The sequence below is a fragment of the Dendropsophus ebraccatus genome, chromosome 13 (genome assembly GCF_027789765.1).
Source record: "Dendropsophus ebraccatus isolate aDenEbr1 chromosome 13, aDenEbr1.pat, whole genome shotgun sequence".
In the NCBI taxonomy this organism is placed as follows: Eukaryota; Metazoa; Chordata; class Amphibia; order Anura; family Hylidae; genus Dendropsophus; species Dendropsophus ebraccatus.
Window position 1 is genome coordinate 8853481 of NC_091466.1, and position 24025 is coordinate 8877505.

Sequence of the window (24025 nt, forward strand, 5' to 3'; positions counted from 1 at the left end):
TGCTTCTAGCATACCTGCGTCTTGTGTGTGAACCTGACCCAAGCTCCTGCTACCATTGCTGCATCTGGTTACCCGCCTTGTGTGAACTGCACCGTGTGACCAGCACCTGTGTCTTCGTTCTCAGCATCTGTCACCTGCATCCATTATTTTTATCCGGTGTGTCCTGTGTGTGCATATTTTTCTGTACTATTAGTTTGGCAACATGGGTGGTTCTTCCCTTGCCATCTCGTCTGCCTGGACCAGCTGTTACGTGCTTTGTCTATCTCAGGAGGTAGTTACCTGGCGTATCCTCTGGGAAAGTCTATCTCCACCATCAGGAGTATCTGAGGATACGCTTAGACAACGCCATTAGGGATAGACGGGCACGTGACACAGTGGGCTCACGTCCGCGGATCCATTCCCTAAGCCCTAGCACTGCTGAGCCATGAGGCTCTATCTCTTTGACTCCATTTACAGCCCAAATAAAGGTGTTTTTAAGAAAATAAAAACAAAGTAACAGGCAACAATGTATGGTATGTTCTGAATGCTTTCATTGATGTATATCCAGTGGTGCCACCAGCTTGGTAAACTGTCAAGAGAGTTACAGATTTACTTTAAATAATAACCACACAATCAATTACAACTATACTGGGATGTTTTTTTGTAGATAAGGCTTAAAGGTTTTCTTTTAGGGCAAAACAATGCAGCAAAGTAAGATTAGGCTTAAGCACAAAGGATGTGGTTATAATAAGAAACTGGAACAGAAGGTAACATATAAGTAATACAAAGTTATACTATTCTGTACAAGTAAGTAAATTTAAAGCGAATGTACCATCAGTACATTCACTTTAAGTGTTTCACATGAATAGAACTGCGCCGGCATGGCTTCTTTAATTCTAATGGAGCTGCTTTATAGAGGTGCGGGAGTTTCCGCCCACTGGGGGCAGTCCGGCCCGCCTCCAGTGCGTGAGGCCGGGCTGGTGCTTGGTAATAGACTATTGCCGCACGGGGGAACTGGGCTGCGGTTCAAAAAAAGGACCGTGGCACCGACTTCCCCGCACCGGTGCGGTTCTATACATGTGCTACACTGAAAGGGAATGTACTGATGGTACATTAACTTTAAACTTAAAGGGAATGTACTGATGGTACATTCACTTTAAAGAAACACCATCAAAGTATAAGAGTCAGCAAGTGACCTGCAGAGGCTGTGGATCTGTCATTATCTGTATGGGACTTCATACCACAATACATCACAATATTGTCACTCAAAGGAGTCTTCTGCCCTAAAACTCTTCAAGGCCTATGAAACCCTCCTATACACCATTTATTGCCAGCACCATGGTTGTGTCGATCAGCTGATCGGCGGCTGTGCTGGGTTGGCAATAGCCCCATGTGTTACATCAAGTAAAAGCTAAAAAAAAAAAAAAAAAAAGAAGCAGCTAAATAAATGTATGAGGCATGTGACCTGAAACTGACACCTTCTGCAATGTCTACCGATACTCCGACGCTCTTATTATACCGGAGCAGTCGCTGATCATGAGTACATGACCTGGCACAGGAGTTCACTGCTTTATCGTATAGCATATTATTGGCCCAGAGGACTTGTGGTATGACCTAGGACCTCACTAGATACTACCCATAATGCACCAGGAATCACTCTGAAAACTGATGTCTGAAGAGTCATTAACCATCAAAAGTCCTTTTGTCTGCTGATCACAGACTGGAGTCCGTCTTCTTGTTCGGTCACTGAACTATCTCTAGACTTGGTTTGTCCCATCCCAGCCTTCTTATCTGTCTCTTCTCGTCTTCAGACAGTTCATTGCCCCCCATACTAGAACAAAAACAGAATCAACTGATGTTATAGTGTAAGGATTTCCTCATGACCAACGACAATGTATGAAAACAGCCTTCACCCTCCTTCTGGCCCATGCTATAAAGTTATGCCATAGGTCGGGTGAGGGAGTGTGGCTAAAAAGAACAGAACTGCCCTACATGGCTGCTGGAGACTGGGGGACCTCACATGGAGCGGCTGCTGCTGGAGACTGGGGACCTCACATGGAGCGGCTGCTGGAGACTGTGGGACCTCACATGGAGCGGCTGTGGAGACTGGGGGACCTCACATGGAGCGGCTGCTGCTGGAGACTGGAAAACCTCACATGGAGCGGCTGCTGGAGACTGGGGGACCTCACATGGAGCGGATGCTGGAGACTGGGGGACCTCACATGGAGCGGCTGCTGGAGACTGGGGTACCTCACATGTAGCGGCTGTGGAGACTGGGGGACCTCACATGGAGCGGCTGCTGCTGGAGACTGGGGGACCTCACATGGAGCGGCTGTGGAGACTGGGGGACCTCACATGGAGCGGAGGCTGGAGACTGGGGGACCTCACATGGAGCGGCTGCTGGAGACTGGGGGACCTCACATGGAGCGGCTGTGGAGACTGGGGGACCTCACATGGAGCGGCTGCTGCTGGAGACTGGGGGACCTCACATGGAGCGGCTGCTGGAGACTGGGGGACCTCACATGGAGCGGATGCTGGAGACTGGGGGACCTCACATGGAGCGGCTGCTGGAGACTGGGGGACCTCACATGGAGGGGCTGCTGAAGACTGGGGGACCTCACATGGAGCAGCTGCTGCTGGAGACTGGGGGGCCTCACATGGAGCGGCTGCTGGAGACTGGGGGACCTCACATGGAGTGGCTGTTGGAGGCTGGGGGACCTCACATTGAGCAGCTGCTGGAGACTGGGGGACCTCACATGGAGCGACTGCTGGAGACTGGGGGACCTCACATGGAGCGGCTGCTGGAGACTGGGGGACCTCACATGGAGCAGCTGCTGCTGGAGACTGGGGGACCTCACATGGAGGGGCTGCTGAAGACTGGGGGACCTCACATGGAGCGGCTGCTGCTGGAGACTGGGGGACCTCACATGGAGGGGCTGCTGAAGACTGGGGGACCTCACATGGAGCGGCTGCTGGAGACTGGGGGACCTCACATGGAGCGGCTGTTGGAGGCTGGGGGACCTCACATTAAGCAGCTGCTGGAGACTGGGGGACCTCACATGGAGTGGCTGTTGGAGGCTGGGGGACCTCACATTGAGCAGCTGCTGGAGACTGGGGGACCTCACATGGAGCGACTGCTGGAGACTGGGGGACCTCACATGGAGCGGCTGCTGGAGACTGGGGGACCTCACATGGAGCAGCTGCTGCTGGAGACTGGGGGACCTCATATGGAGCGGCTGCTGCTGGAGACTGGGGGACCTCACATGGAGCGGCTGCTGGAGACTAGGGGACCTCACATGGAGCAGCTGCTGAAAACTGGGGGACCTCACATGGAGTGGCTGCTAGAGACTGGGGGACCTCACATGGAGCGGCTGCTAGAGACTGGGGGACCTCACATGGAGCGGCTGCTGCTGGAGACCGGGGGACCTCACATGGAGTGGAGACTGGGGGACCTCACATGGAGCGGCTGCTGGAGACTGGGGGACCTCACATGGAGCGGCTGCTGCTGGAGACTGGGCCATGATTATATCACACATATAGCATTATTACAAAAAGGTTAATTTGATTCCAACAACTCCTTCCTAGTGCATTATTATTATTATTATTATTATTATATCAGTGAGTGTATATACTTGAGTAGTTTGTCAGGTTATTGCTGCATCATGTGCTGAACCAGTAGCCCCAGGGGTTCACTTTTGCACCTCCACTGGGCCCCTCTGAAAACAACTTTATCTCATAGACGTAACAATGGTGTGGAGTATAAAATAGAATAAAATCCATGTATAATATGTGCGGCACATGGCTCAGTCCTGTACACATCTCTTATACTCACTTCACTGCTTCTATTGTGCAGTCAGACAGAGCTTCTATCAAGTCACTAAAGTGAGAACCGGACAGACGGTTAACAGACAGGTCAAGCTTCTTCAGGGGCCGGTTATTCCTTATTAAAGATGCCAACTGGGTGCAGGAAGTGTCTGGGAGATCGTTACGACCCAATCTGTAAAATAAGATGAGATGTGGTGGGTGACACATCCACAAAGTGTTAGTATAAAATACAGAATCCCAGACTGACACAATGCTAGTTGTGATTTGTGAAAGGTAGTGGTGTACTGAGTACTTGGCATGCATACAGTCACAGAGCAAATCCTAAACTACTGTACATGTCTGATGTAACCACCACAAACAGTCCAACTTTGGAGCAAGTCCAAAGTGTCATCTGTTTCGTCCCAGCTCTTCTGCATTCATATATTCCATTATAATTACAGGGTCATGTGACTTCTGATCAGCCATCATCTTGACTTTCAAATTATAATCTACATTCTCTCCTTTTCAGATTTGTTATAAATCCCATGATGCATCAGCAGAGAATCACATATTTATTTATATTGGGCTAACATATTCTGATACACGGCAAGAAAATTTGTCATAGGGTTCTATTGGGGCTCACAGTCTATTCAAGTATTAGTATTTTCTTTGTAGAGAAATCGGAGAACCTGGCGGAAACCCATTCAAACATGGGGAGCACTGTGCATGCAAGCATGGGGCATTGTGGGAAAGTGTGTGTTCTGTTGGATGGCAATTGCAGGGTCATAGTTCAGAGAGGAAACCAGGAAGTGATCAGACCCATGAGGAAGAAAAACAGTACAGAGTTGTAATGTGCTGTATTTAATGTATCATTAATATTATATGGTACACATTTGATTTGACAAAGTTTTCTTCTAATTTTGCTTAGTGGAAAAACTCCTTTAAGGTCGCAGTTGGCCATTGTCATAAGGCATGACTTATGGCATTAGAGACACTTCTTTTGGTTATACAGGCCCTTGGACGTCATACACACAGACATATGTTAGACTTACTGTAATTCCTCTATCCTGCAGGCTGGACTGGACAGAGCGTCCATCAAGTCAGTAAAGAGAGGACCGGACAGGCGGTTACCAGACAGGTCAAGTTTCTTCAGGAACAGATTATTCCTTATTACAGATGCCAACTGGGGGCAGGAATCATCTGGTAGGTCATTATCCGCCAAACTGTAAGAATAAGAGGATGAGATGTTGGTGACATGTCCATGGAGCGTAGGTTTAGTAAGGGGTGGGGAAATGCCAGTCCAGGCCATTATACTCTCCCATTTGTTATTTTGATTATTGGGATAACTACATTAGAGAACACAATCATGGAGGTTAAACGTCCCAAATTCCAAAGACACAGATGACCATTTGTACCACGCATACTCCCGGAAAATACAAAGTCCAACTGCTCCTAAATCCATATTATATGAAAACTATCAAGAAACCTAGATGTAACATAATGGTACCACCTAGACGTAACATAATTGCACCACCTAGATGTAACATAATTGTACCACCTAGACGTAACATAATTGCACCACCTAGACGTAACATAATTGTACCACCTAGACGTAACATAAGTGTACCACCTAGACGTAACATAATTGTACCACCTAGACGTAACATAATTGTACCACCTAGATGTAATATAATTGTACCACCTAGACGTAACATAATTGCACCACCTAGACGTAACATAATTGTACCACCTAGACGTAACATAAGTGTACCACCTAGACGTAACATAATTGTACCACCTAGACGTAACATAATTGCACCACCTAGACGTAATATAATTGTACCACCTAGACATAATATAATTGTACCACCTAGATGTAATATAATTGTACCACCTAGATGTAACATAATTGTACCACCTAGATGTACTATAATTATACCACCTAGATGTAACATAATTGTACCACCTAGATGTAACATAATTGTACCACCTAGATGTAACATAATTGTACCACCTAGACGTAACATAATTGTACCACCTAGATGTAATAAGAGGATTTTTTTCTCACCGTAAAATCTCTTTCTCGTAGTCTTCATTGGGGGACACAGATACCATGGGGTATAGGCTGCTGCCACTAGGAGGCGCTGACACTAAGAAAGAAACAAAGGAAGTGACTCCTCCTGAGCAGGATATACCCGCCCACAGGCACTGAGCTAAACCAGTTTGTACAAGAGCAGTAGGAGAAGTCAAGAACATGTAAAGTAGGAATAACACCAAAACGGAGAAAACTACCATACCGAGGAAAAACCCAAAAGAAAAATGGGTGGGTGCTGTGTCCCCCAATGAAGACTACGAGAAAGAGATTTTACGGTGAGTAAAAAATCCTCTTTTCTCGTGCGTCTTATTGGGGGACACAGATACCATGGGACGTCCAAAAGCAGTCCATGGGGTGGGAAAGATAACCGCTAGACAAGAGCGCTTGGCAAGAAGGCACAGAATAGCACCAACACAACCATCAACTAGGAATAGAGCAAGGGATGATGCTGAATGCGTCAGAGAAAACCCCGACAGGTCCGCGGCAAAGGAAAGCAGGTCTAGTCCCTGGAGCAACGTGCTGCACTGCAGAGTGGGTTGTGGCCTTCCTGGAAGCCAGCAACATGATGTAACATTGAGTCCAACAGAACTAGTAGGCTAGATGTGGAAAAAAGCAGACGCCCAGCCAAGTAGGCGACCACAGGCGGCAGGGACTTACTCTGAGGTAGAACAGAAAAAAGGCAAATACAACCATGACGGGAGAGACTGGAAAATGTTTCGTGGCACCTAGAGGCCTAAGGCGTCAAATAAAGGAGAAAGGACTGAGAGTCTCTCATAGAAGGTGCCACATGAGATGCAGGAGAAGCTGCGTCCCTGACTATGGAGCAGGGAAGAATGGCCAGGCTGGAAGCTCCATAGGCCTAGGAGTACAGTCTTCACTGAGAAGAGAAAGCCATGGCCTATGACATGAGTTACACCATCTGAGAAACACATACATGTTAATAAGAATAAAGCTTTCCAAGCGTAATGCAGTCCAGGGAAAGAAGGAGAGGGAGAAAAGAAAACCATGATCTGAATCTTGAGCAAGTTGTCCTGAAAAGAGTACAGTAGTACCTGGTACCCCGCAGTGTCCGACAGAAAAGATGAGCAGAGGAAGCCGGTAGGCCGGGAAAAAAACAACTCCATGGGCTGTTAAAGCCTTAGAAAGGAGGTCGATCATATAAAACACTCCGCTCCAAGGAAGCCTAGAGGTACTCGAGAGCATGGAGTCAAAGAAGAAAACCGTTGAGGGAGGTCGAGGTAAGGCTGATGGGCACGGGAGTTGTCACAGGACAATGGGAACAACAGTTAATACATAGACTAGAGTCCATATGTAGACTAGATCTAGAAACCAACGCCTCAAAGGGTGAGCAGAGACATTGCTTGAGAAAGGAACCTTATGCGGGATCCAATGGCCACATTGAAGATATTAGCGGATCAACCAGCTCAACCGGATCCCTAGGCAATTGGAAAGGCGAGAGCCAGATGCATTCTGGTGGACAAAGCAACAGGAAAACAAGGGGACTTTAATGGTGAATGAGAAAAGATGATCGAGAATTGGCAACTTGCCGAACAAATGAAGCCTGGCCAGAATGCAATAGGTTCGGAGACGATAGAGCCTTAGGTAGGGCCAGACAAGGGCCAGTGAACAACCCTGTTTGCAAGTAGAGGAAATCTTTAAGGGAGAAGTTCTCGAGGACTCCACATGGGAGACAAGATTAGGGAGGGGGACCGGGAGTCCCATCTGGAGAGCATGGCAGGTCAACAAGAAGACCAAGGACAAGCAAGTCAAGCAGGAGTGCTCATAGAGGCCAATGAGGGCCGAAAACCCACACCTGCCTGTCGGAAGAAGCAATCTCGGAATAACAGTCCTCTGGAGGACTGTAGGATACCTATTATACTAAATATTCCATCCTCACGGAGGAGAAAAGGACTGCTTGAAGATTTCCTGACCGAGTAGTAAAAAACCAAACCTAGGATAGGGGGGTCATGCACAACAGTGTGCTACTCCAGAGCGTAGGAATAACTGTGTATGCGGGAGCACTGCAAAACCCTGAACTGAGAACAACAATGCTTCATAGTCCATATGGCCAAAAAAGGACACTTGGAGAAGCTAGACCACAAAGGGACCATACACCTAGGCTTAGGACGGTAGAGAAACAGTACAGGCAGTAAACAGGAATCCTTACCCTGTGAGACTGCAGCTGCCTAAGAGAGAGAAGACTAAATACTAGCCATGTTGGCCATAGGCAGATGCAGAAGGAGAAGTCCTAAAGCAGCACTGTGAGTCATGTAGGCAGTCGATGTCCTACATACACCAGGGGTAGAAGAAACCCTTACTGTTTTACCTGAGGAACCGAGAGGCCTCACTTCACCCAGATCAAAGAGAAGAGGCAATGTGGCTGGTGCTGACCAAGGACAGCTTCCTGAAGTAGAGCACCATGAGACAATAAGAACAAACCTCGCTGAGGGCCATCCGCAGTATAGCAGAGGGGACGGTCTAAGCAATACAATACTACTACTGTTACTAAGCCATACTACTGGGTAACAGCCAGTGAAACAAATGCCAAAACATGGTAGTTATGCCCAGATGAAGGACAGAAGAACCACCCTGACAGTACCAGGATGAAATAGTGACTGTACCTATATGCTGCCGGCCACTCAGAGGACCAGAGTATGACAGTACAACAGTCCGGGGGCAGGTAAAGCAGGGGGTTCTGTACCTTGTGTAGTGGGACACGTAGCAGGATGCTCGGGCTTTAGAAAGGATACGGCCCGAGAGGAATAAACCAAGGTTACACTGCCCGAGAGCAGGTAATGAGACTTGCTAGTGAAAACATACAGAAGACGAAATGGTGTGGTAACAAGTTACCCTATGATGATCCCCTGAAGTGACAGGCACCTATCATGGGAGTCCTACGAGGATGAAAGGTAATATACAGGGTAACACGAGCAGAGTAGCTGCAAGCAGTAGGTAACCAAGGACCAGCATTCAAGAGATACAAATCCCTGGACTGGAAGCAGGTAATGTGCCTGGTCAGACCTGTAAACTAGACAAGCAAACAGAAGCCTACAGGGTGTGCTCTGGGAGCAGGGAAGAGAAGAGGACTGAGTCCCAATGTAAACGAGAACTGGACACGAGAAATGCCAAGCATCACCACTATAATGCACTATAATGAGTGGACCTGAAGAAGGTGTATTACATCGTGTAACAGAATACCACAATCTGTGCACACCAAACTACAGGTAATGTAGTTGGAGCCATATCATGCAACAGAGGGCAGAGCTCTGAATAACCTTGTACCACCACCTGGGAGGGGATAACGTGTCCAGTTCTATGTCCGTGACATCATGTAGTAAAGGTATCTATGTCATGAAGATGAGAGGCAGGTCTGAAGCACCGCCCGCTAAGGGGTGATGCGAATGACAGGACATGTGTTGTGCTTGTGACATCCTGTAGCAGAGGGGGAAGCTCTGAGTAACACAGGAACAATGATTGGCAATGGGTGATGTGTCTGGTCCCATAACCTGTATGACCAACCATGTAGCAGACGGTTCTCCTGGTTGGGAAACCGTGTAGCAGAGGGTTCTGCTCAGAGCCCAGATACACCGCCTGGAAACAGATAACGTGTCTGGATCAGTGTCCTGCTCGTGGCACCATGTAGCAGAGGGTTCTGCTCAGAGCACAGATACACCACCTGGATAGCGGGTAACGTGTCTGGTTCCATGTACTTCTCGTGACACCATGTAGCAGAGGGTTCTGCTCAGAGCACAGATACACCACCTGGATAGCGGGTAACGTGTCTGGTTCCATGAACTTCTCGTGACACCATGTAGCAGAGGGTTCTGCTCAGAGCACAGTAAACTCTGTCTAGTAGTGAGTAACGTGTCTGGTGCAGTGTCCTACTTGTGACACCATGTAGCAGAAGGATCTCACTGAGGGCACAGAAACACTGTATGGTGATGGGGAATGTGTCTGTGCGTATGTGGTTGGAGGGGAACCAGAATGTGTATATAAGTATTAATGTAATCTTAAATATATAAAATCTGACACAGAGGGGTCAACCAGCACCAAAAATGCTGGATCTGCAGACCAAGGGTTGCTGGAACATTATATGGAACATTGGCCATAAGAAAATTTGATGCAAGCCATTCTCATATATGTAATGGTGTAATAACCACTTCCACCAGTAGGTGGCAGGAGAAGCTGCTGGGAATAGAACAGTGTGTGTGGTAGCTCTCCGGGGAGACCACACACACGTGGCAGGGGGGAGCAACATCCCTCAGTGTAGCCACAATCCTAATAAAAAGGCAGGATGCTGCAGTCCGCAGCACCCGAAAAGGGGCGGGGCAACCCGGGAGGGGGCGGGGCATCACAGTGAAGGCTCCACAGAGTTAAAAAGATAACAAAAATGGTGATGCTGCGGCCCTTACGGCATCCGAAAGGGGGGGGGCCTAACGGGAGGGGGCTGGGCATCTCACAGTAAGTCCCAGCAACTTAAGAAAAATGTCGGGATGCTGCGGGCTGCGCGGCTCCCGAAGGGGGCGGGGCCTAACGGGAGGGGGCGGAGCATCCCACGGTGCAGAATCAGCCACATAAGATACAGGGCTGGATGCTGTGGCCCACGCGGCACCCGAAAGGGGGCGGAGCCTAACGGGAGGGGCGGGGCATCCACAGTGCAGTAGTGAAGGCTCAGTAACCTAAGAAAAATGGCGGGATGCTGCGGCCGACAGGGGGCGGGGCCTAACGGAGGAGGCGGAGCATCCTCCAGAGCAGGTACTCCAGACATAGCCACAATAGGGAAAAAAGGCGGTAAACTGTAGCCTGCACAGCACTGACAGGAGTGGGAGACCCCTCACTGTACACCCCATGGCACCCAGAGAGAGAGGCACAAGTACAAAATAAAATGGAGGAGGGGGCTGGCCTGTTACTGACTGAGGAGAGAGCCACAGAGGTACAGTGACCCTGAGGGAGTGGAGCATGGGGAGATGGAGAAATCCCTGTGTGAGGAAAGCATGGCCCAGGGGTTGTCTATAAGAATACAATGGTGGCCTGGGAGGGAGGGCAGGGGGAATATACTCACCATATAGGAGCCCATACTCACCATTGTAGTCTTCAGCCGGTGGGTGCCTCACCTTACGCGCCAAGCTCTGGGGGGCGAGGCGGGAAGGGGCTGTGCGGATACAGAGTCCGCAGAAAAGGCGACCAGACAGTCAGACTGATTTGGTGCCATGGTGTCACGTTGCCGGCCGGTGGCAACCGAGGGTAGACAGTCCATCTATATTTATGGTCTGTTCCCTGGTCGCATAGTGAGGGGATCAGGGTGGGTCTAGATTACCCACCGTGCCCAAGAATCCATAGGACCTAGAAGGAAAAAGAAAATCTAACTAACTAAACATAAAGGAAGAAACTGGTCTGGAGAACCCAGACCTGTGTCTGCCTCCTACTGACACTAAGCTAAACTGGTTTAGCTCAGTGCCTGTGGGCGGGTATATCCTGCTCAGGAGGAGTCACTTCCTTTGTTTCTTTCTTAGTGTCAGCGCCTCCTAGTGGCAGCAGCCTATACCCCATGGTATCTGTGTCCCCCAATAAGACGCACGAGAAATAATTATACCACATAGATGTAACATAATGGTACCACCTAGATGTAACATAATTGTACCACCTAGATGTAACATAATTGCAGCACCTAGATGTAATATAATTATACCACCTAGATGTAACATAATTGTACCACCTAGATGTAATATAATTGTACCACCTAGATGTAACATAATTGTACCACCTAGATGTAACATAATTGTACCACCTAGATGTAACATAACTGCACCAACTAGACGTAACATAATTGTACCACCTAGATGTAATATAATTGTACCACCTAGATGTAACATAATTGCACCAACTAGACGTAACATAATTGTACCACCTAGATGTAATATAATTGTACCACCTAGATGTAATATAATTATACCACCTAGATGTAACATAATTGTACCACCTAGATGTAACATAATTGCACCAACTAGACGTAACATAATTGTACCACCTAGATGTAATATAATTGTACCACCTAGATGTAATATAATTGCACCAACTAGACGTAACATAATTGTACCACCTAGATGTAACATAATTGTACCACCTAGACGTAACATAATTGTACCACCTAGATGTAACATAATTGCAGCACCTAGACGTACATACCACAGGGACAACTTTTTATACTTGAGGACTACTTTACCTACTTGGGGGGAACTTTACACCCTTACTACTGATGGCACCTACCAACCAAGACGGACAATTAGGATACTATGGCGAGGAAAGGGTGAGGATGACATTGGAAAAGTGTAAAGCTGCCCGGAGTACCCCTTCTTCCACACATGACTCAGTCCTCTACACATCTCTTCTACTCACTGTAATTCCTCTATCCTGCAGTCTGGACTGGACAGAGCGTCCACCAAGGCACTGAAGTGAGGACCGGACAGACGGTTACCAGACAGGACAAGTATCTTCAGTGACTGGTTATTCTTTATTCCAGAAGCCAACTGGATGCAGGAAGAGTTTGATAGATCATTTCTGGACAAACTGTAAGAATAAGAAGATAAGATGTGGGTGACGTGTCCACAGGACATTAGTATGGTAGTGTGGAGTTCCAAGACAAAGTAGGCAAACCTTCTGGAATTACCTGCAATTCATTATTTATTAAGAAGTCACAATTATCAGATCATCACCATAAGCTAGCAGTGAAAGACTAGTGGTCATATGATCACATTGTGACTCATCGGACCTAGGGGGAAGGGCAGCTCAGGTGTTGTAGCAAGGGCCAGCAGTGCTTAGATCAAACATGGATCTTGGGCCCTTGATACCACCCTGGGGGCCACCACTAAAAGAAGAGGGGAGGCATGATGAAATGTAATCCTCTGGGCCACCACATACAGTCCCCAGCCCTTGTAGTGCAGAAGCTGCTGGGCCATTAGGAGAACAGAAGAACCAGTACAGATAGTAGTGCAGTTTTACGGCTAACATTACTTGTAAGAAAGAATTCATTCTCAGAAGTGGAGGCTCAGTTCTTACAAAGCTTCCACTTCCACAGATATGAAACACCAGATTATGCTCATGGTGCACAGTTAACCCGTGACAATCTGTAGATGTTTTGACTTAGTCCCTGAGATGTTTGAGGGACCATAAGTGATGAGATTCCACCGGTGACTCAAAGTGGTATATTTGTGCAAACTAAGCCACAGATCCACAAAAGTTTTACTAAGGATACTAAGAGATACTAGACTAAAGGAAACCGAATTAAGATTGCATTGACGACTTTTCATAGGGTCTTATCTACTCGTCTAAACCTATTGTTTAAACTAAAAGATCCTCATTTGTTGATCGATGAACATGCGGATAAATGATTTATCTGATTGTATAAAAGGACTCTAATGTCACCTTAGGCTAGTGGAAGTGACACTGGGCTACCTCCCCAATCTAATAAAAGTTGTTTTGGGTTGGGTTCACTTGAATCAGTCATTGCATGGAATACAGATTCTGAATCTCAAGAGCTGCAACAGGAGCAGAGGCTGCAGTGAATGGCAGGAGTCTCTGCACCTGTGTAATGAGCGGCAAGCATGTGCTGTACTGTATGCCTCTCTGCTCAGTTAAAGGGAAACTGACAGCGTGGATATGCATACAGTATGTGTGACACGCACAGTGCATACTTACCTTCACCACTGCTGTGAAACATGCCAGATCACACAAGCAATACATACTTACCATCACTGCTGCTGTGCAACATGCCGGATCACACGAGCAGTGCATACTTACCTTCAGCGCTGCTGTGTGATCTGGCATGTTGCACAGCAGCAGTGAAAGTAAGTATGCTCTGCTTGTGTGATTAGCAACAGGAAACTGGCAGCACTGATACATGCATATGTGCTGTCAGTTTCTCTTTAATGTCACCTAACCAGAATGCTTAGCCCACTCAATGTAGAAGTAAGAGACAATGCCTAAGGCGGCCCCGCATATTTGCACTGCTGCTTATTGTACAGGAGCAGGGACTTTAAAACACAATGTTGCACAGCTCTAGTTTTAGACTCTGTACTACGTTATGGGTACTAGTCCATCTATGTCATTACAAGTATTAAGGGGGCTTATGAAATGCATAAGATATGTTAAAAGAAAAGGTATTAGATACCAGAACATGTGAGATGGGGCTAGGCGATGATGAGCTTTTTTCTTTTTACTCTTTTATCATTATAAAAAATATCTTAAAAATTAAAGAAAAAAAAAGTCTAATTTGTGTAACTATTCTAATGGGCACTGGTGTTTAATCGGTGCCAATATATTGTGTGTTATTTATTATGGCTAAGTCGCATTGGCTTTGTAAATGAGTGTAAGAAAAAAGTCGCAAAAAAGTCCCAAACAATTCACCTAGTACTGCACCAGCTTGTGCGACTTAAAAAGTCACAAGTGACAAATTAGGGGCTAATCCCGGATTATGAATACTCAAAACAGGCAGATTTTAAAAAGTCTAAAAAATATCATAAATAGAACTTAGACCCAAAATGGGCGACAATTATTTACCTAAAAATAGGCACAAAACCCTTGATAAATTTCTCCCATATCCCCCATTTCTCCAGAAAATAAGTTAAAATCCTTGTAAAAACTTGAGCATGGTTCAATCCTGTACAAATCTCTTATACTTACTGTAATTCCACTATCCTGCAGGCTGGACTGGACAGAGCGTCCATCAAGTCACTGAAGTGAGGACCGGACAGACGGTTCTCCGACAGAAAAAGTTTCTTTAGGGAATAGTTATTCCTTATTCCAGATGCCAAGTTGGTGCAGGAATTATTTTCAAGATTATTTCCAACTAAACTGTAAGATTAAGAAGATGAGATTATGGTGACGCATCCACAAAGAGTTAAATCGGCGACGCAAAGAACTGACATGTCAGTTTTCTGCAGCCGCAATTCTGTGAAATGCGGCCGCAGAAAGACCTGTCAATTCACACAATGAAGCGAGCGGCATCAGAACACTGCGGCCGGAAAGATCATCCAGCTGGTACTGCAGACCTGCCGTGCCGTGACCTGGCCGGGTCTCTTACGCTGTGTGAACATAGCCTGATTTTTCTTTGGATATTTGTATGCTGGTTGACAGCAATTCCAACTTCAAATCTTCTGATCTCTTATACTCACAGTAATTCCTCTATCCTGCAGTCTGGACTGGACAAAGCGGCCATCAAGTCACTGAAGGGAGGACCAGACAGTCGGTTACCAGACAGGTCAAGTTTCTTCAGGGACTGGTTATTCCTTATTCCAGTTGCCAACTGGGTGCAGGAAGTGTCTGGTAGATCATTTCTATCTAATCTGTAAGAATAAGAAGATGAAATGTGGGAGACGTCTCCTTAAAGCGTTAGTTTTAATTTAGTAGATTGCGAATGAGGAGAGAAAATGTCCCTGGCTGTTAGTAACATCCATAAATGTCATCACTAGAAGCCACCTCTTGTGTGTGAGGGAAGTCAGGAGTGGCGGAAGCTATAGGATAAGTTCACTTATATGGTCTAGAAATACATAATCCCTGAGTAATGTCCTCACTTACACTTTATCTGACTCATCAGGGAACTGCTGAAATCCTTGGTGGTCCCTGAAATTGGAACAGTGAATATTTGTTCAATAATTTACCAGTCCTCACTCCCTGGCCCTCTTTCGTTCCAGGTGCTGCTCTATGCACTGGTTCCGTAAGCTGGCCAGTGTTAGGGTGTAGTGTGCAGTAGCACCTGAAGTTAAAAACAGGCCTGGTGAGTAAGGACAGGTGAGTATAACCAGATGTCTATTATTTGGAAAAGATTTTTGGTCTGGGTTCTGATTGGGGTCTGGTGACTATTAATTTAATTTAAGAGGTCTTGTCTGGGTTCTGATTTAATACTGGGCCATTCATAATATTGAGGGCACTATTATCATGTAGGGCACTAGGCAATCACTCTAACAGAGCTTCTTTTAGACTCCATGTTTAGGGCAGTACCAGCTGTAAACAGCCTTGGTCATGACATAGAGAAGCAAAGTGACATTAAAATATGAGACAGTCACTCATCAGTGTAGCCGTAACATAGCAAGGTGCAGTCAGCAGTTTATCTAATAGACATAACAATGGTGCGGAGCATAAAATAGTATAAAATCCATGTATATGGTGTGCGGCACATGGCCCAGTCCTGTCCACATCTCTAATACTCACCGTAATTCCTCTATCCTGCAGTCTGGACTGGACAGAGCGTCCATCAAGTCACTGAAGGGAGGACCAGACAGACGATTACCAGACAGGTCAAGTTTCTTCAGGCAATGATTATTCCTTATTATAGAAGCCAATTGGGTGCAGGAAGTGCCTGGTAATTTATTACCATTCAAACTGTAACAAAAAAAGAGATATGGGTGACGCGTCCACTGGTTATTATTATAAAATCTGTAGAGTCTGTAGTCTTTTCTGAGTGTGGGATGTCAGGGATGGTGGCCACTACATGATATATTCAGTTTTAATGTTCTAGAAATACAGACTCCCTGAATAATGTCCGGTATACTGAATGTCCTAAACCAATAGGGATTCCCTGATGAGCCTGAACTTAGGTTTAGAATATTGGGCCGTGATCATCACTTGTTGCTTCCTAGTGAAGGTGTGTTACTCCCTTCCTGATATCCTATGTATTCTGACCTGTACCTATTTCCTGATTTACCTGACCTTTCCTATACCCTATACCTATACCTAGATTGCTGACCTGAACCTACCTCAATCATCTGCCAGTACTGGACCATGCCTCTACCTCATCCCCGTACCATTTTAACTCTCCAGAGTACAAATAATTCTGGATAAGTTTCTTTCCAGACAAATTTTTACCCATTGTTCCTGGCTTGCCAAATGGTCATTTAATGAGGATACAAACCCGCTCCCTCCCTTCTCAGAACGTATACTTTCAAGACATTAAAATACAGGAAGTGAGTTCCAGAGACCAAAAGGCTTGAGCAGTCTTCTTCTCATCAGTACCTCATCAGTATCCCCCTGCTTCTCATTAACCCCAAACCTATTATACCTTATGAATTACACACACACACTACATCTACAGGCATTAGGTGACCAGGCAAACAGGCACAATGATAAGTCTGGGTGAAGTACTGGAGATTTGGTCTGGAACACAGGGATTAGGCAGATTCATGGTCAAGAATATGCAAGAGGGCCAAGACAGGTGGCACAGATTCTAGATTAGCATTTTGGGTGTTTCACTGGAGAATCAGCATGGTACAGAAGGGTGTAGGCAAAGATTAAATCCAAAAGACATACGTTCTACGCGTGATTGGGCCGGCCAATGATATAGTTCGATTAGATGCAGGGCATGGAGGTTCTTGCCAGAGATCTACACTCACCGGCCACTATTAGGTACACCATGCTAGTAACGGGTTGGATCCCCTTTTGCCTTCAGAACTGCCTCAATTCTTCGTGGCATAGATTCAACAAGGTGCTGGAAGCATTCCTCAGAGATTTTGGTCCATATTGACATGATGGCATCACACAGTTGCCGCAGATTTGTCGGCTGCACATCCATGATGCGAATCTCCCGTTCCACCACATCCCAAAGATGCTCTATTGGATTGAGATCTGTTGACTGTGGAGGCCATTTGAGTACAGTGAACTCATTGTCATGTTCAAGAAACCAGTCTGAGATGATTCTAGCTTTATGACATGGCGCATTATCGTGCTGAAAGTAGCCATCAGATGTTGGGTACATTGTGGTCATAAAGGGATGGACATGGTCAGCAACAATACTCAGATAGGCTGTGGCGTTGCAACGATGCTCAATTGGTACCAAGGGGCCCAAAGAGTGCCAAGAAAATATTCCCCACACCATGACACCACCACCACCAGCCTGAACCGTTGATACAAGGCAGGATGGATCCATGCTTTCATGTTGTTGACGGCAAATTCTGACCCTACCATCCGAATGTCGCAGCAGAAATCGAGACTCATCAGACCAGGCAACGTTTTTTCCAATCTTCTACTGTCCAATTTCGATGAGCTTGTGCAAATTGTAGCCTCAGTTTCCTGTTCTTAGCTGAAAGGAGTGGCACCCGGTGTGGTCTTCTGCTGCTGTAGCCCATCTGCCTCAAAGTTCGACGTACTGTGCGTTCAGAGATGCTCTTCTGCCTACCTTGGCTGTAACGGTTGGCTATTTGAGTCACTGTTGCCTTTCTATCAGCTCGAACCAGTCTGCCCATTCTCCTTTGACCTCAGGCATCAACAAGGCATTTCCGCCCACAGAACTGCCGCTCACTGGATGTTTTTTCTTTTTCGGACCATTCTCTGTAAACCCTAGAGATGGTTGTGCGTGAAAATCCCAGTAGATCATCAGTTTCTGAAATACTCAGACCAGCCCTTCTGGCACCAACAACCATGCCACGTTCAAAGGCACTGAAATCACCTTTCTTCCCCATACTGATGCTCAGTTTGAACTGCAGGAGATTGTCTTGACCATGTCTACATGCCTAAATGCACTGAGTTGCCGCCATGTGATTGGCTGATTAGAAATTAAGTGGTAACGTGCAGTTGGACAGGTGTACCTAATAAAGTGGCCGGTGAGTGTATGTTCACTCCTAATGTCCATAACCCTTCCAATCCATGAGATACTGTTCAGAATTCTGGACCAGACATGAATCCAGAATTTGTTCAACTTCAAATTCTAATTCACCCTGGAAAACAACTGGTGACTTCCTGGGCACCTTGGTCCTGGCATATACCTCACAGGCATCCTGAGACCACAAAGGCCACCAGTAAGACAGGTATTTAGCACCAGCGATACATGTATGTCCTGCCAAGTGGTGAATCTCCGATAGTACTGGAGGAAGAGATTAGGGCACAAAAACTCTATTGACAGGAGTGTTACTAGGTGCCAGATATTGAGAATTGACAATAGAGGTAGCAAGATCGCCACCAATGGTTGTGATAGCAACCCTGGGAGACAATTGTTTTTCAGAAACTGGAAGACAGTTGGAGGAGAACTGAGGACCCCACACAAAGGCAAAATTAACAATGTTCGCAGCTGCCCCAGAATCAGTCAGGGCCTGCCCAGATATAGACTGAATCAGAAGACAAGGACATTGTCAATAATACTTTGAAAATAAACTTAGAAGATACCTTGGTGGCTTTAACTACCACTGGATTTTTTCCAAATTTGCCACAGTACAAACACAGGCCGTTTCAGGTCATGGACCAGGGTCCTGAATAGTGCTCATACCAATTTGGATGGCAGAAAAAATAAATAAATTAGGGCAGTCGGGGACCTGGATGGAAGATGGACAGGCAGACAGCCCTAGTGTGAGGTCCTCTAAGACTGTCCCTGTGTACTTGCATGCCTGACCCTAGGTGGTCAGTGACAATTCGGTGACGTTCCCTTCACTAAACAGGTGAAACCTAGAACAGAACAAGACAAACACAATAAAGTATAGTCAGGCAGGTGCCGGTCAAACTAGAGATAGCAGAACAGTACAAGAACCACAGGCAAAACGAAGGTAGAATTCCAAGCAATACAATCCAATATGAACCGCCAGCTCAAGTTACAAGAGAACTCTCTCTCTCTCTCTCCAGATCACACAGAAAACACATATGGGCGATGAGTGGCAAAGGCAACTATCACTACTCTAAATCGTCTGCATCACAGCACTAGGGCTACCAGAAGAAACTAGATGGGTGTAGTGGAGAACCTGTCAATCAACCCACAGCCAGTACTAGAATCAGACAGAGTTCAGACTGGTACAAAAAAAAGATACAATTCAAGCAATGAATCACAGCCAAAAGCGCAGTCTCTGCCTTACTTTACGGACATATCTTATCTAATCTTATATAACCATTCTAAGTCGAGGAGCTGAGTTTTTCCCCCGTCTGAAAGGTTCCTAGCAATGGATAAATCAACCCTCACTGTGATCTCAGCCATTACATCAAAGGTATGATTACAAAACAATATAAAACATTAAACATTTTGAAGGATTGTGGGGGCTCCCAGAGGTCAGACCATTGCCATCATACACTTACACTACCTTCTATGGAGAATGCGTTTTAAGTTGCTAAAATAACCTATACATATAGTCAATATCTTACCTTAGAACCTGCAGGTTATGTAAAGCTGGTACAAGTCTTTCTAGTCCTTCAGTGTTTAAGGAACATTCAGGTAGATTTAGCTCTTCTACATTTGGGCAGTTTTCAAGGATGAATGCTAACACTGTGCAGTCTAGAGCAAACATGTGAACATGAGAAAGGTCGAAGCATCTCCGTGATTTGAATAAATCTCGCACTAGCGTTTTATTCCTGGTTTCAAAGAGATAAAAGAATGTCCTGAGAAGACGTTGTCTTGTCAGCCGTGGTTCTTCTAGAATGAAATTCTTAATCCAAATGATGACATCTATAGAAGCCTGAGCTGCTTGTTCATCCAGATATCCGGATAAAATATACCTGGTGGAGGCATCTGATAGACCACAAAGGAAACGGAGGAATATCTCACCTCGTTCATCAGGATAGGATTTGGCTTTATTTAGTGATTCCTGTAACTTCTCAGGAGAATAATCAGTATAATGCACCAAGGCGGAGAAGAACTCCTGAACAGTGAGATGTAAGAAGGAATAGGACACAGGTTCCTCCGATTCCATCAGAAAACTTGATAAGAGCTTTGACTTTTTGTCCACATTGAAAGAACTCAGATCTCGATCATCAAAAATAATCACATGATTCATGACTCCATATTCTGCCATCCATCCCATGGACTGCAGGACCTTCTGAGCGTTACTTTTGTGCAGGCTGTGATTGAGCAGAATGTTGGCAGCAAATATAGCAAAGAGCTGGGTGACTGTTTTGGGTAATAATGTCGCCGACTGGTCACTACTTGTTGTCTGGAAGCTCCTGGATAACACTGTACAGATGATCCAGCAGTAGGACGGGAGGTAACAGAACGTGTACAATGTGTCATTCTGCTTCACATAACTAAAAGCCTTTTCTGCCAGATCAGGGTCGGGGAAGAAATTTTCAAAGTACGTCTGTCGTTCTTCTGGAAAAAATCCTGTGATTTCTACTATTCTTTGGAAGACTGTACAATCTATTGATGCCAGTCTGGTTGGGCGACTGGTCATCAGGACTGAACAACCATTAAGAAGAGACTTTCTCACCAAACTAACCACAATCTGACCCCAATGTCCGCGCTGTCTAGGATTAGAGCACAAGTCACATGACGTGAAATCTATTATGTGATTGCTTTCATCTAACCCATCAAATATGAAGAGAAGTTTCTCTGGATCTTGTAGGATGTTCTCAATCTGTGGCTTCAGATATGGGTATTGTTGGAGGATCATGGTCTCCAGACTAACCTCACCCAGTCTGTTCAGCTCCCGGAATTTGAAGAGAAAGACAAAAGAGAATCTTTGATAGTGATCGCCCCTCACCCAGTCATAGACAAACTTCTGCATCAGCGTGGTCTTCCCTATACCCGGTACTCCGCTCACCATCACCATGTGTGGTGTAAGACTGGATCGGTGACACCAGCGGAAAATCTTGTTGGGGGAAATGTGCTGTAATTTATTTTGGATTTCCTGTAAGTATTTCTCATTCCTTACCCCAGTCTCTATGAGCTCATTTCCAGACCGTTTTCTAAACTGCTCAGTGGAGACAATGATGAGGTTTACATAACGTTTAGACAATGGAAAACTTTTTTCTTCCTCTGTACATCTTGGAGGTTTGTTTTCTATAAGTTTATAGTATTTTTTATGTAACCATTTCTTGTATTGGTTCTGAACATCTACAGGAAAAAGGAAAATAAAAATGAAGATAAGGTGAAACACAAAGGGGGTGTTGTTAAACCTGTGACCAGTATACATCTGCAAAAAGTCACACATTTTTGCAGACGTACGTCCTGCTTGCCTGGCGAATAAGCAGGGGGTGCAGAAAGGTGCAGAGGAGTTATAAAGCAGGGTGAGTCAAGGAGAAAATCTGCGTCAGCTCCAGAGCCGCACAGCAGCCTCAGGTTCGCCTGACTTACTGTACGCCTGACTCGTTCTCCCGATCATGGTCTGAACACTTCAAACATTTGACATATCTCTCTCATGTTTGAAGTTTATTTTCATTACACTGCCCCTTTAATTTCACCCCATAAAAAAACGAGGACTCATGATTTCAATTGTCGGAAAATAAGCGTTTGGGGTCCGACCCCCAGGACCCCACCAACCTGAGAACGGGCACTGTAATGCTTAACGCACCTGTGTGACCACCATGGCCTGCATTTCATTAAATCAATATGGGTCCGCCAAGTGCCGAACTCAAATGGGTTTGAACTGGTATACAGGCTCCCTGAGCACTCCACTCAGTTGGGAATATCCCTTTAAGGGATTAAAAATGGTCTAATTCCAGTGTAGAGTGAACAAAGAGATTGCATTAGCTGAAAAAGGACTCTAAAAGAAACTAAGGATGTAGAGCACAGGTAAGCATATTCAGAGAACATGAGGGGCATTGGCTTCCTGGTGTCTATGGAAACAGGTGTGTTTGGTGATACAAACAGGCCACATAGCACTGCATGCAAGAAATAATGAAGAAAAGTATCTCAAGAGTGGGTGTAAGTGTGAAGCAAGTTCTCTATCCATACTACATGTGTACTGCAACCATATCATTATTGTGCTTTGTTTTTTATCTACAAGGAAGTTCAGACAAAAAAACAGCCTCTATATTAGCGGGAAAGAACGTAAAGCATTGCATAAATGTCAGCTATCTGACAGTATCTCTCCCCGACCACACTAAGACGTGCCAGGGAAAACATCTAGACTGGCACTATCTATAAAACAATCCCTGCTGGTCAGTGGTGGGTTATAATATGTCCATTTTAGGCAGATGCCCAGGGCCCTGAGCTCCTGAGGGCCCCATGGCTGTCCAAAGCTTTATGTGCTTTATGGCCACCTGGCTACAGTTCTGCATAGATCATGGAACAGGGAGGCCATACAGCAATGTTTCTGCAGACTCAGGGACCTTAAACATGTGACTATGATGTCACCACAGGTCCTAATGATCCTCCAGAGCATCAGAGAGGTAGATCGAAAGGATCGAAAAGAACAGTAAACATTTGAGGAACATATTCATGATGTACAATTACCTTTCAGCTCTGGCAGAAGTTGGTGCCCATCTTTATCCAAGATTATTTCCCCCACCAGAGTGCCACCTACAAAAAAATACAGATGATATGACTGAAACATTCAAGGCGACTAAAGTAGATCAATGGTGGATCTTTTCTCGTTTTAGTGTCCTAATATAAATACAAAATGCAGAACAGCATGGTATCACTATTATTAATAAGGACATCTGCAAGAAGTTCTCCCTTTGGGTGTGCGAGTTTCCCCCACATACCTTGGTTTCCTTCCACATCCAGGACATACAAATAGATGAATGCAGGTTGTGAGCCCCAACGGGAACAGGGACTGATTTGAGTAAGTGGATGTCCAATGTATTACATGAGGCTAGTGTGATACAACTGACTGCCAACAAGTAATAGAACACACAAAGTGAGACTTCTAGAGGCCAGACACATATATAAAAGATTGCTACTGGTACCTCTCTGACAGAACTCATGCAGTACAGTATCCAGGCCCAGGGAGCCATGTAGCCTTCGTAAGACATGAAGAGTGACCCACAATCCTATGGCAGCTTCTCTTCCTTTATTATATATATCCTGTAGTAAAGTCCGTGCCAGTGTTTTTCTATCATGTTCTAGATTTAGGTATTTCTAGAAGACAAGAAAGATAACACATAAGTCATTGTACAAAGATACAGGATACAAATAATAAGATTTTCCATGTCAGTCTCCTCTATAATGTGTGGGTCCAGAGATTGACAAATATATGAAATAGTCAAGAGAAGAAAATCCTTCCTTATGCCCCCTTATAGCTATGCCCTCGACCTCTCACCTCTACATCAGGGACGCCTCGAGAGTTCAGCTCACTCAGAAGGGATATAGGAGTCAGGTTCTCCACAATGTGCTGCAGATCATCCTGGAAGTATATATACGTCATCCTTAGGACATGATCCTCATACTGACAAAGCTGCTGGTAGAACTGCTGAGTGTCATCCTCTAGGAAATTAAGGAGACACAAGAATGATGTCTAGAACTGT

General features: G+C 45.6%; 1 protein-coding gene across 1 annotated transcript in view; it reads right to left on the reverse strand.

Moving 5' to 3' along the window:
• Positions 1-555: 555 nt before the first annotated feature.
• The window catches only part of LOC138770713 (NACHT, LRR and PYD domains-containing protein 3-like), a 28253-nt gene continuing 4783 nt past the window's right edge, over positions 556-24025 (reverse strand). Inside the window, exons 3-13 of the mRNA XM_069949898.1 lie at positions 23821-23984; positions 23468-23639; positions 23013-23078; positions 19988-21671; positions 16085-16255; positions 15049-15219; positions 14558-14728; positions 12275-12445; positions 4836-5006; positions 3812-3976; positions 556-1810 (exon numbers count right to left, since the gene is read on the reverse strand). Of these exons, the coding sequence (XP_069805999.1) occupies positions 1723-1810; positions 3812-3976; positions 4836-5006; positions 12275-12445; positions 14558-14728; positions 15049-15219; positions 16085-16255; positions 19988-21671; positions 23013-23078; positions 23468-23639; positions 23821-23984 (3194 nt within the window). The 3' untranslated portion in view covers positions 556-1722. The remainder of the gene's footprint in view (positions 1811-3811; positions 3977-4835; positions 5007-12274; positions 12446-14557; positions 14729-15048; positions 15220-16084; positions 16256-19987; positions 21672-23012; positions 23079-23467; positions 23640-23820; positions 23985-24025) is intronic.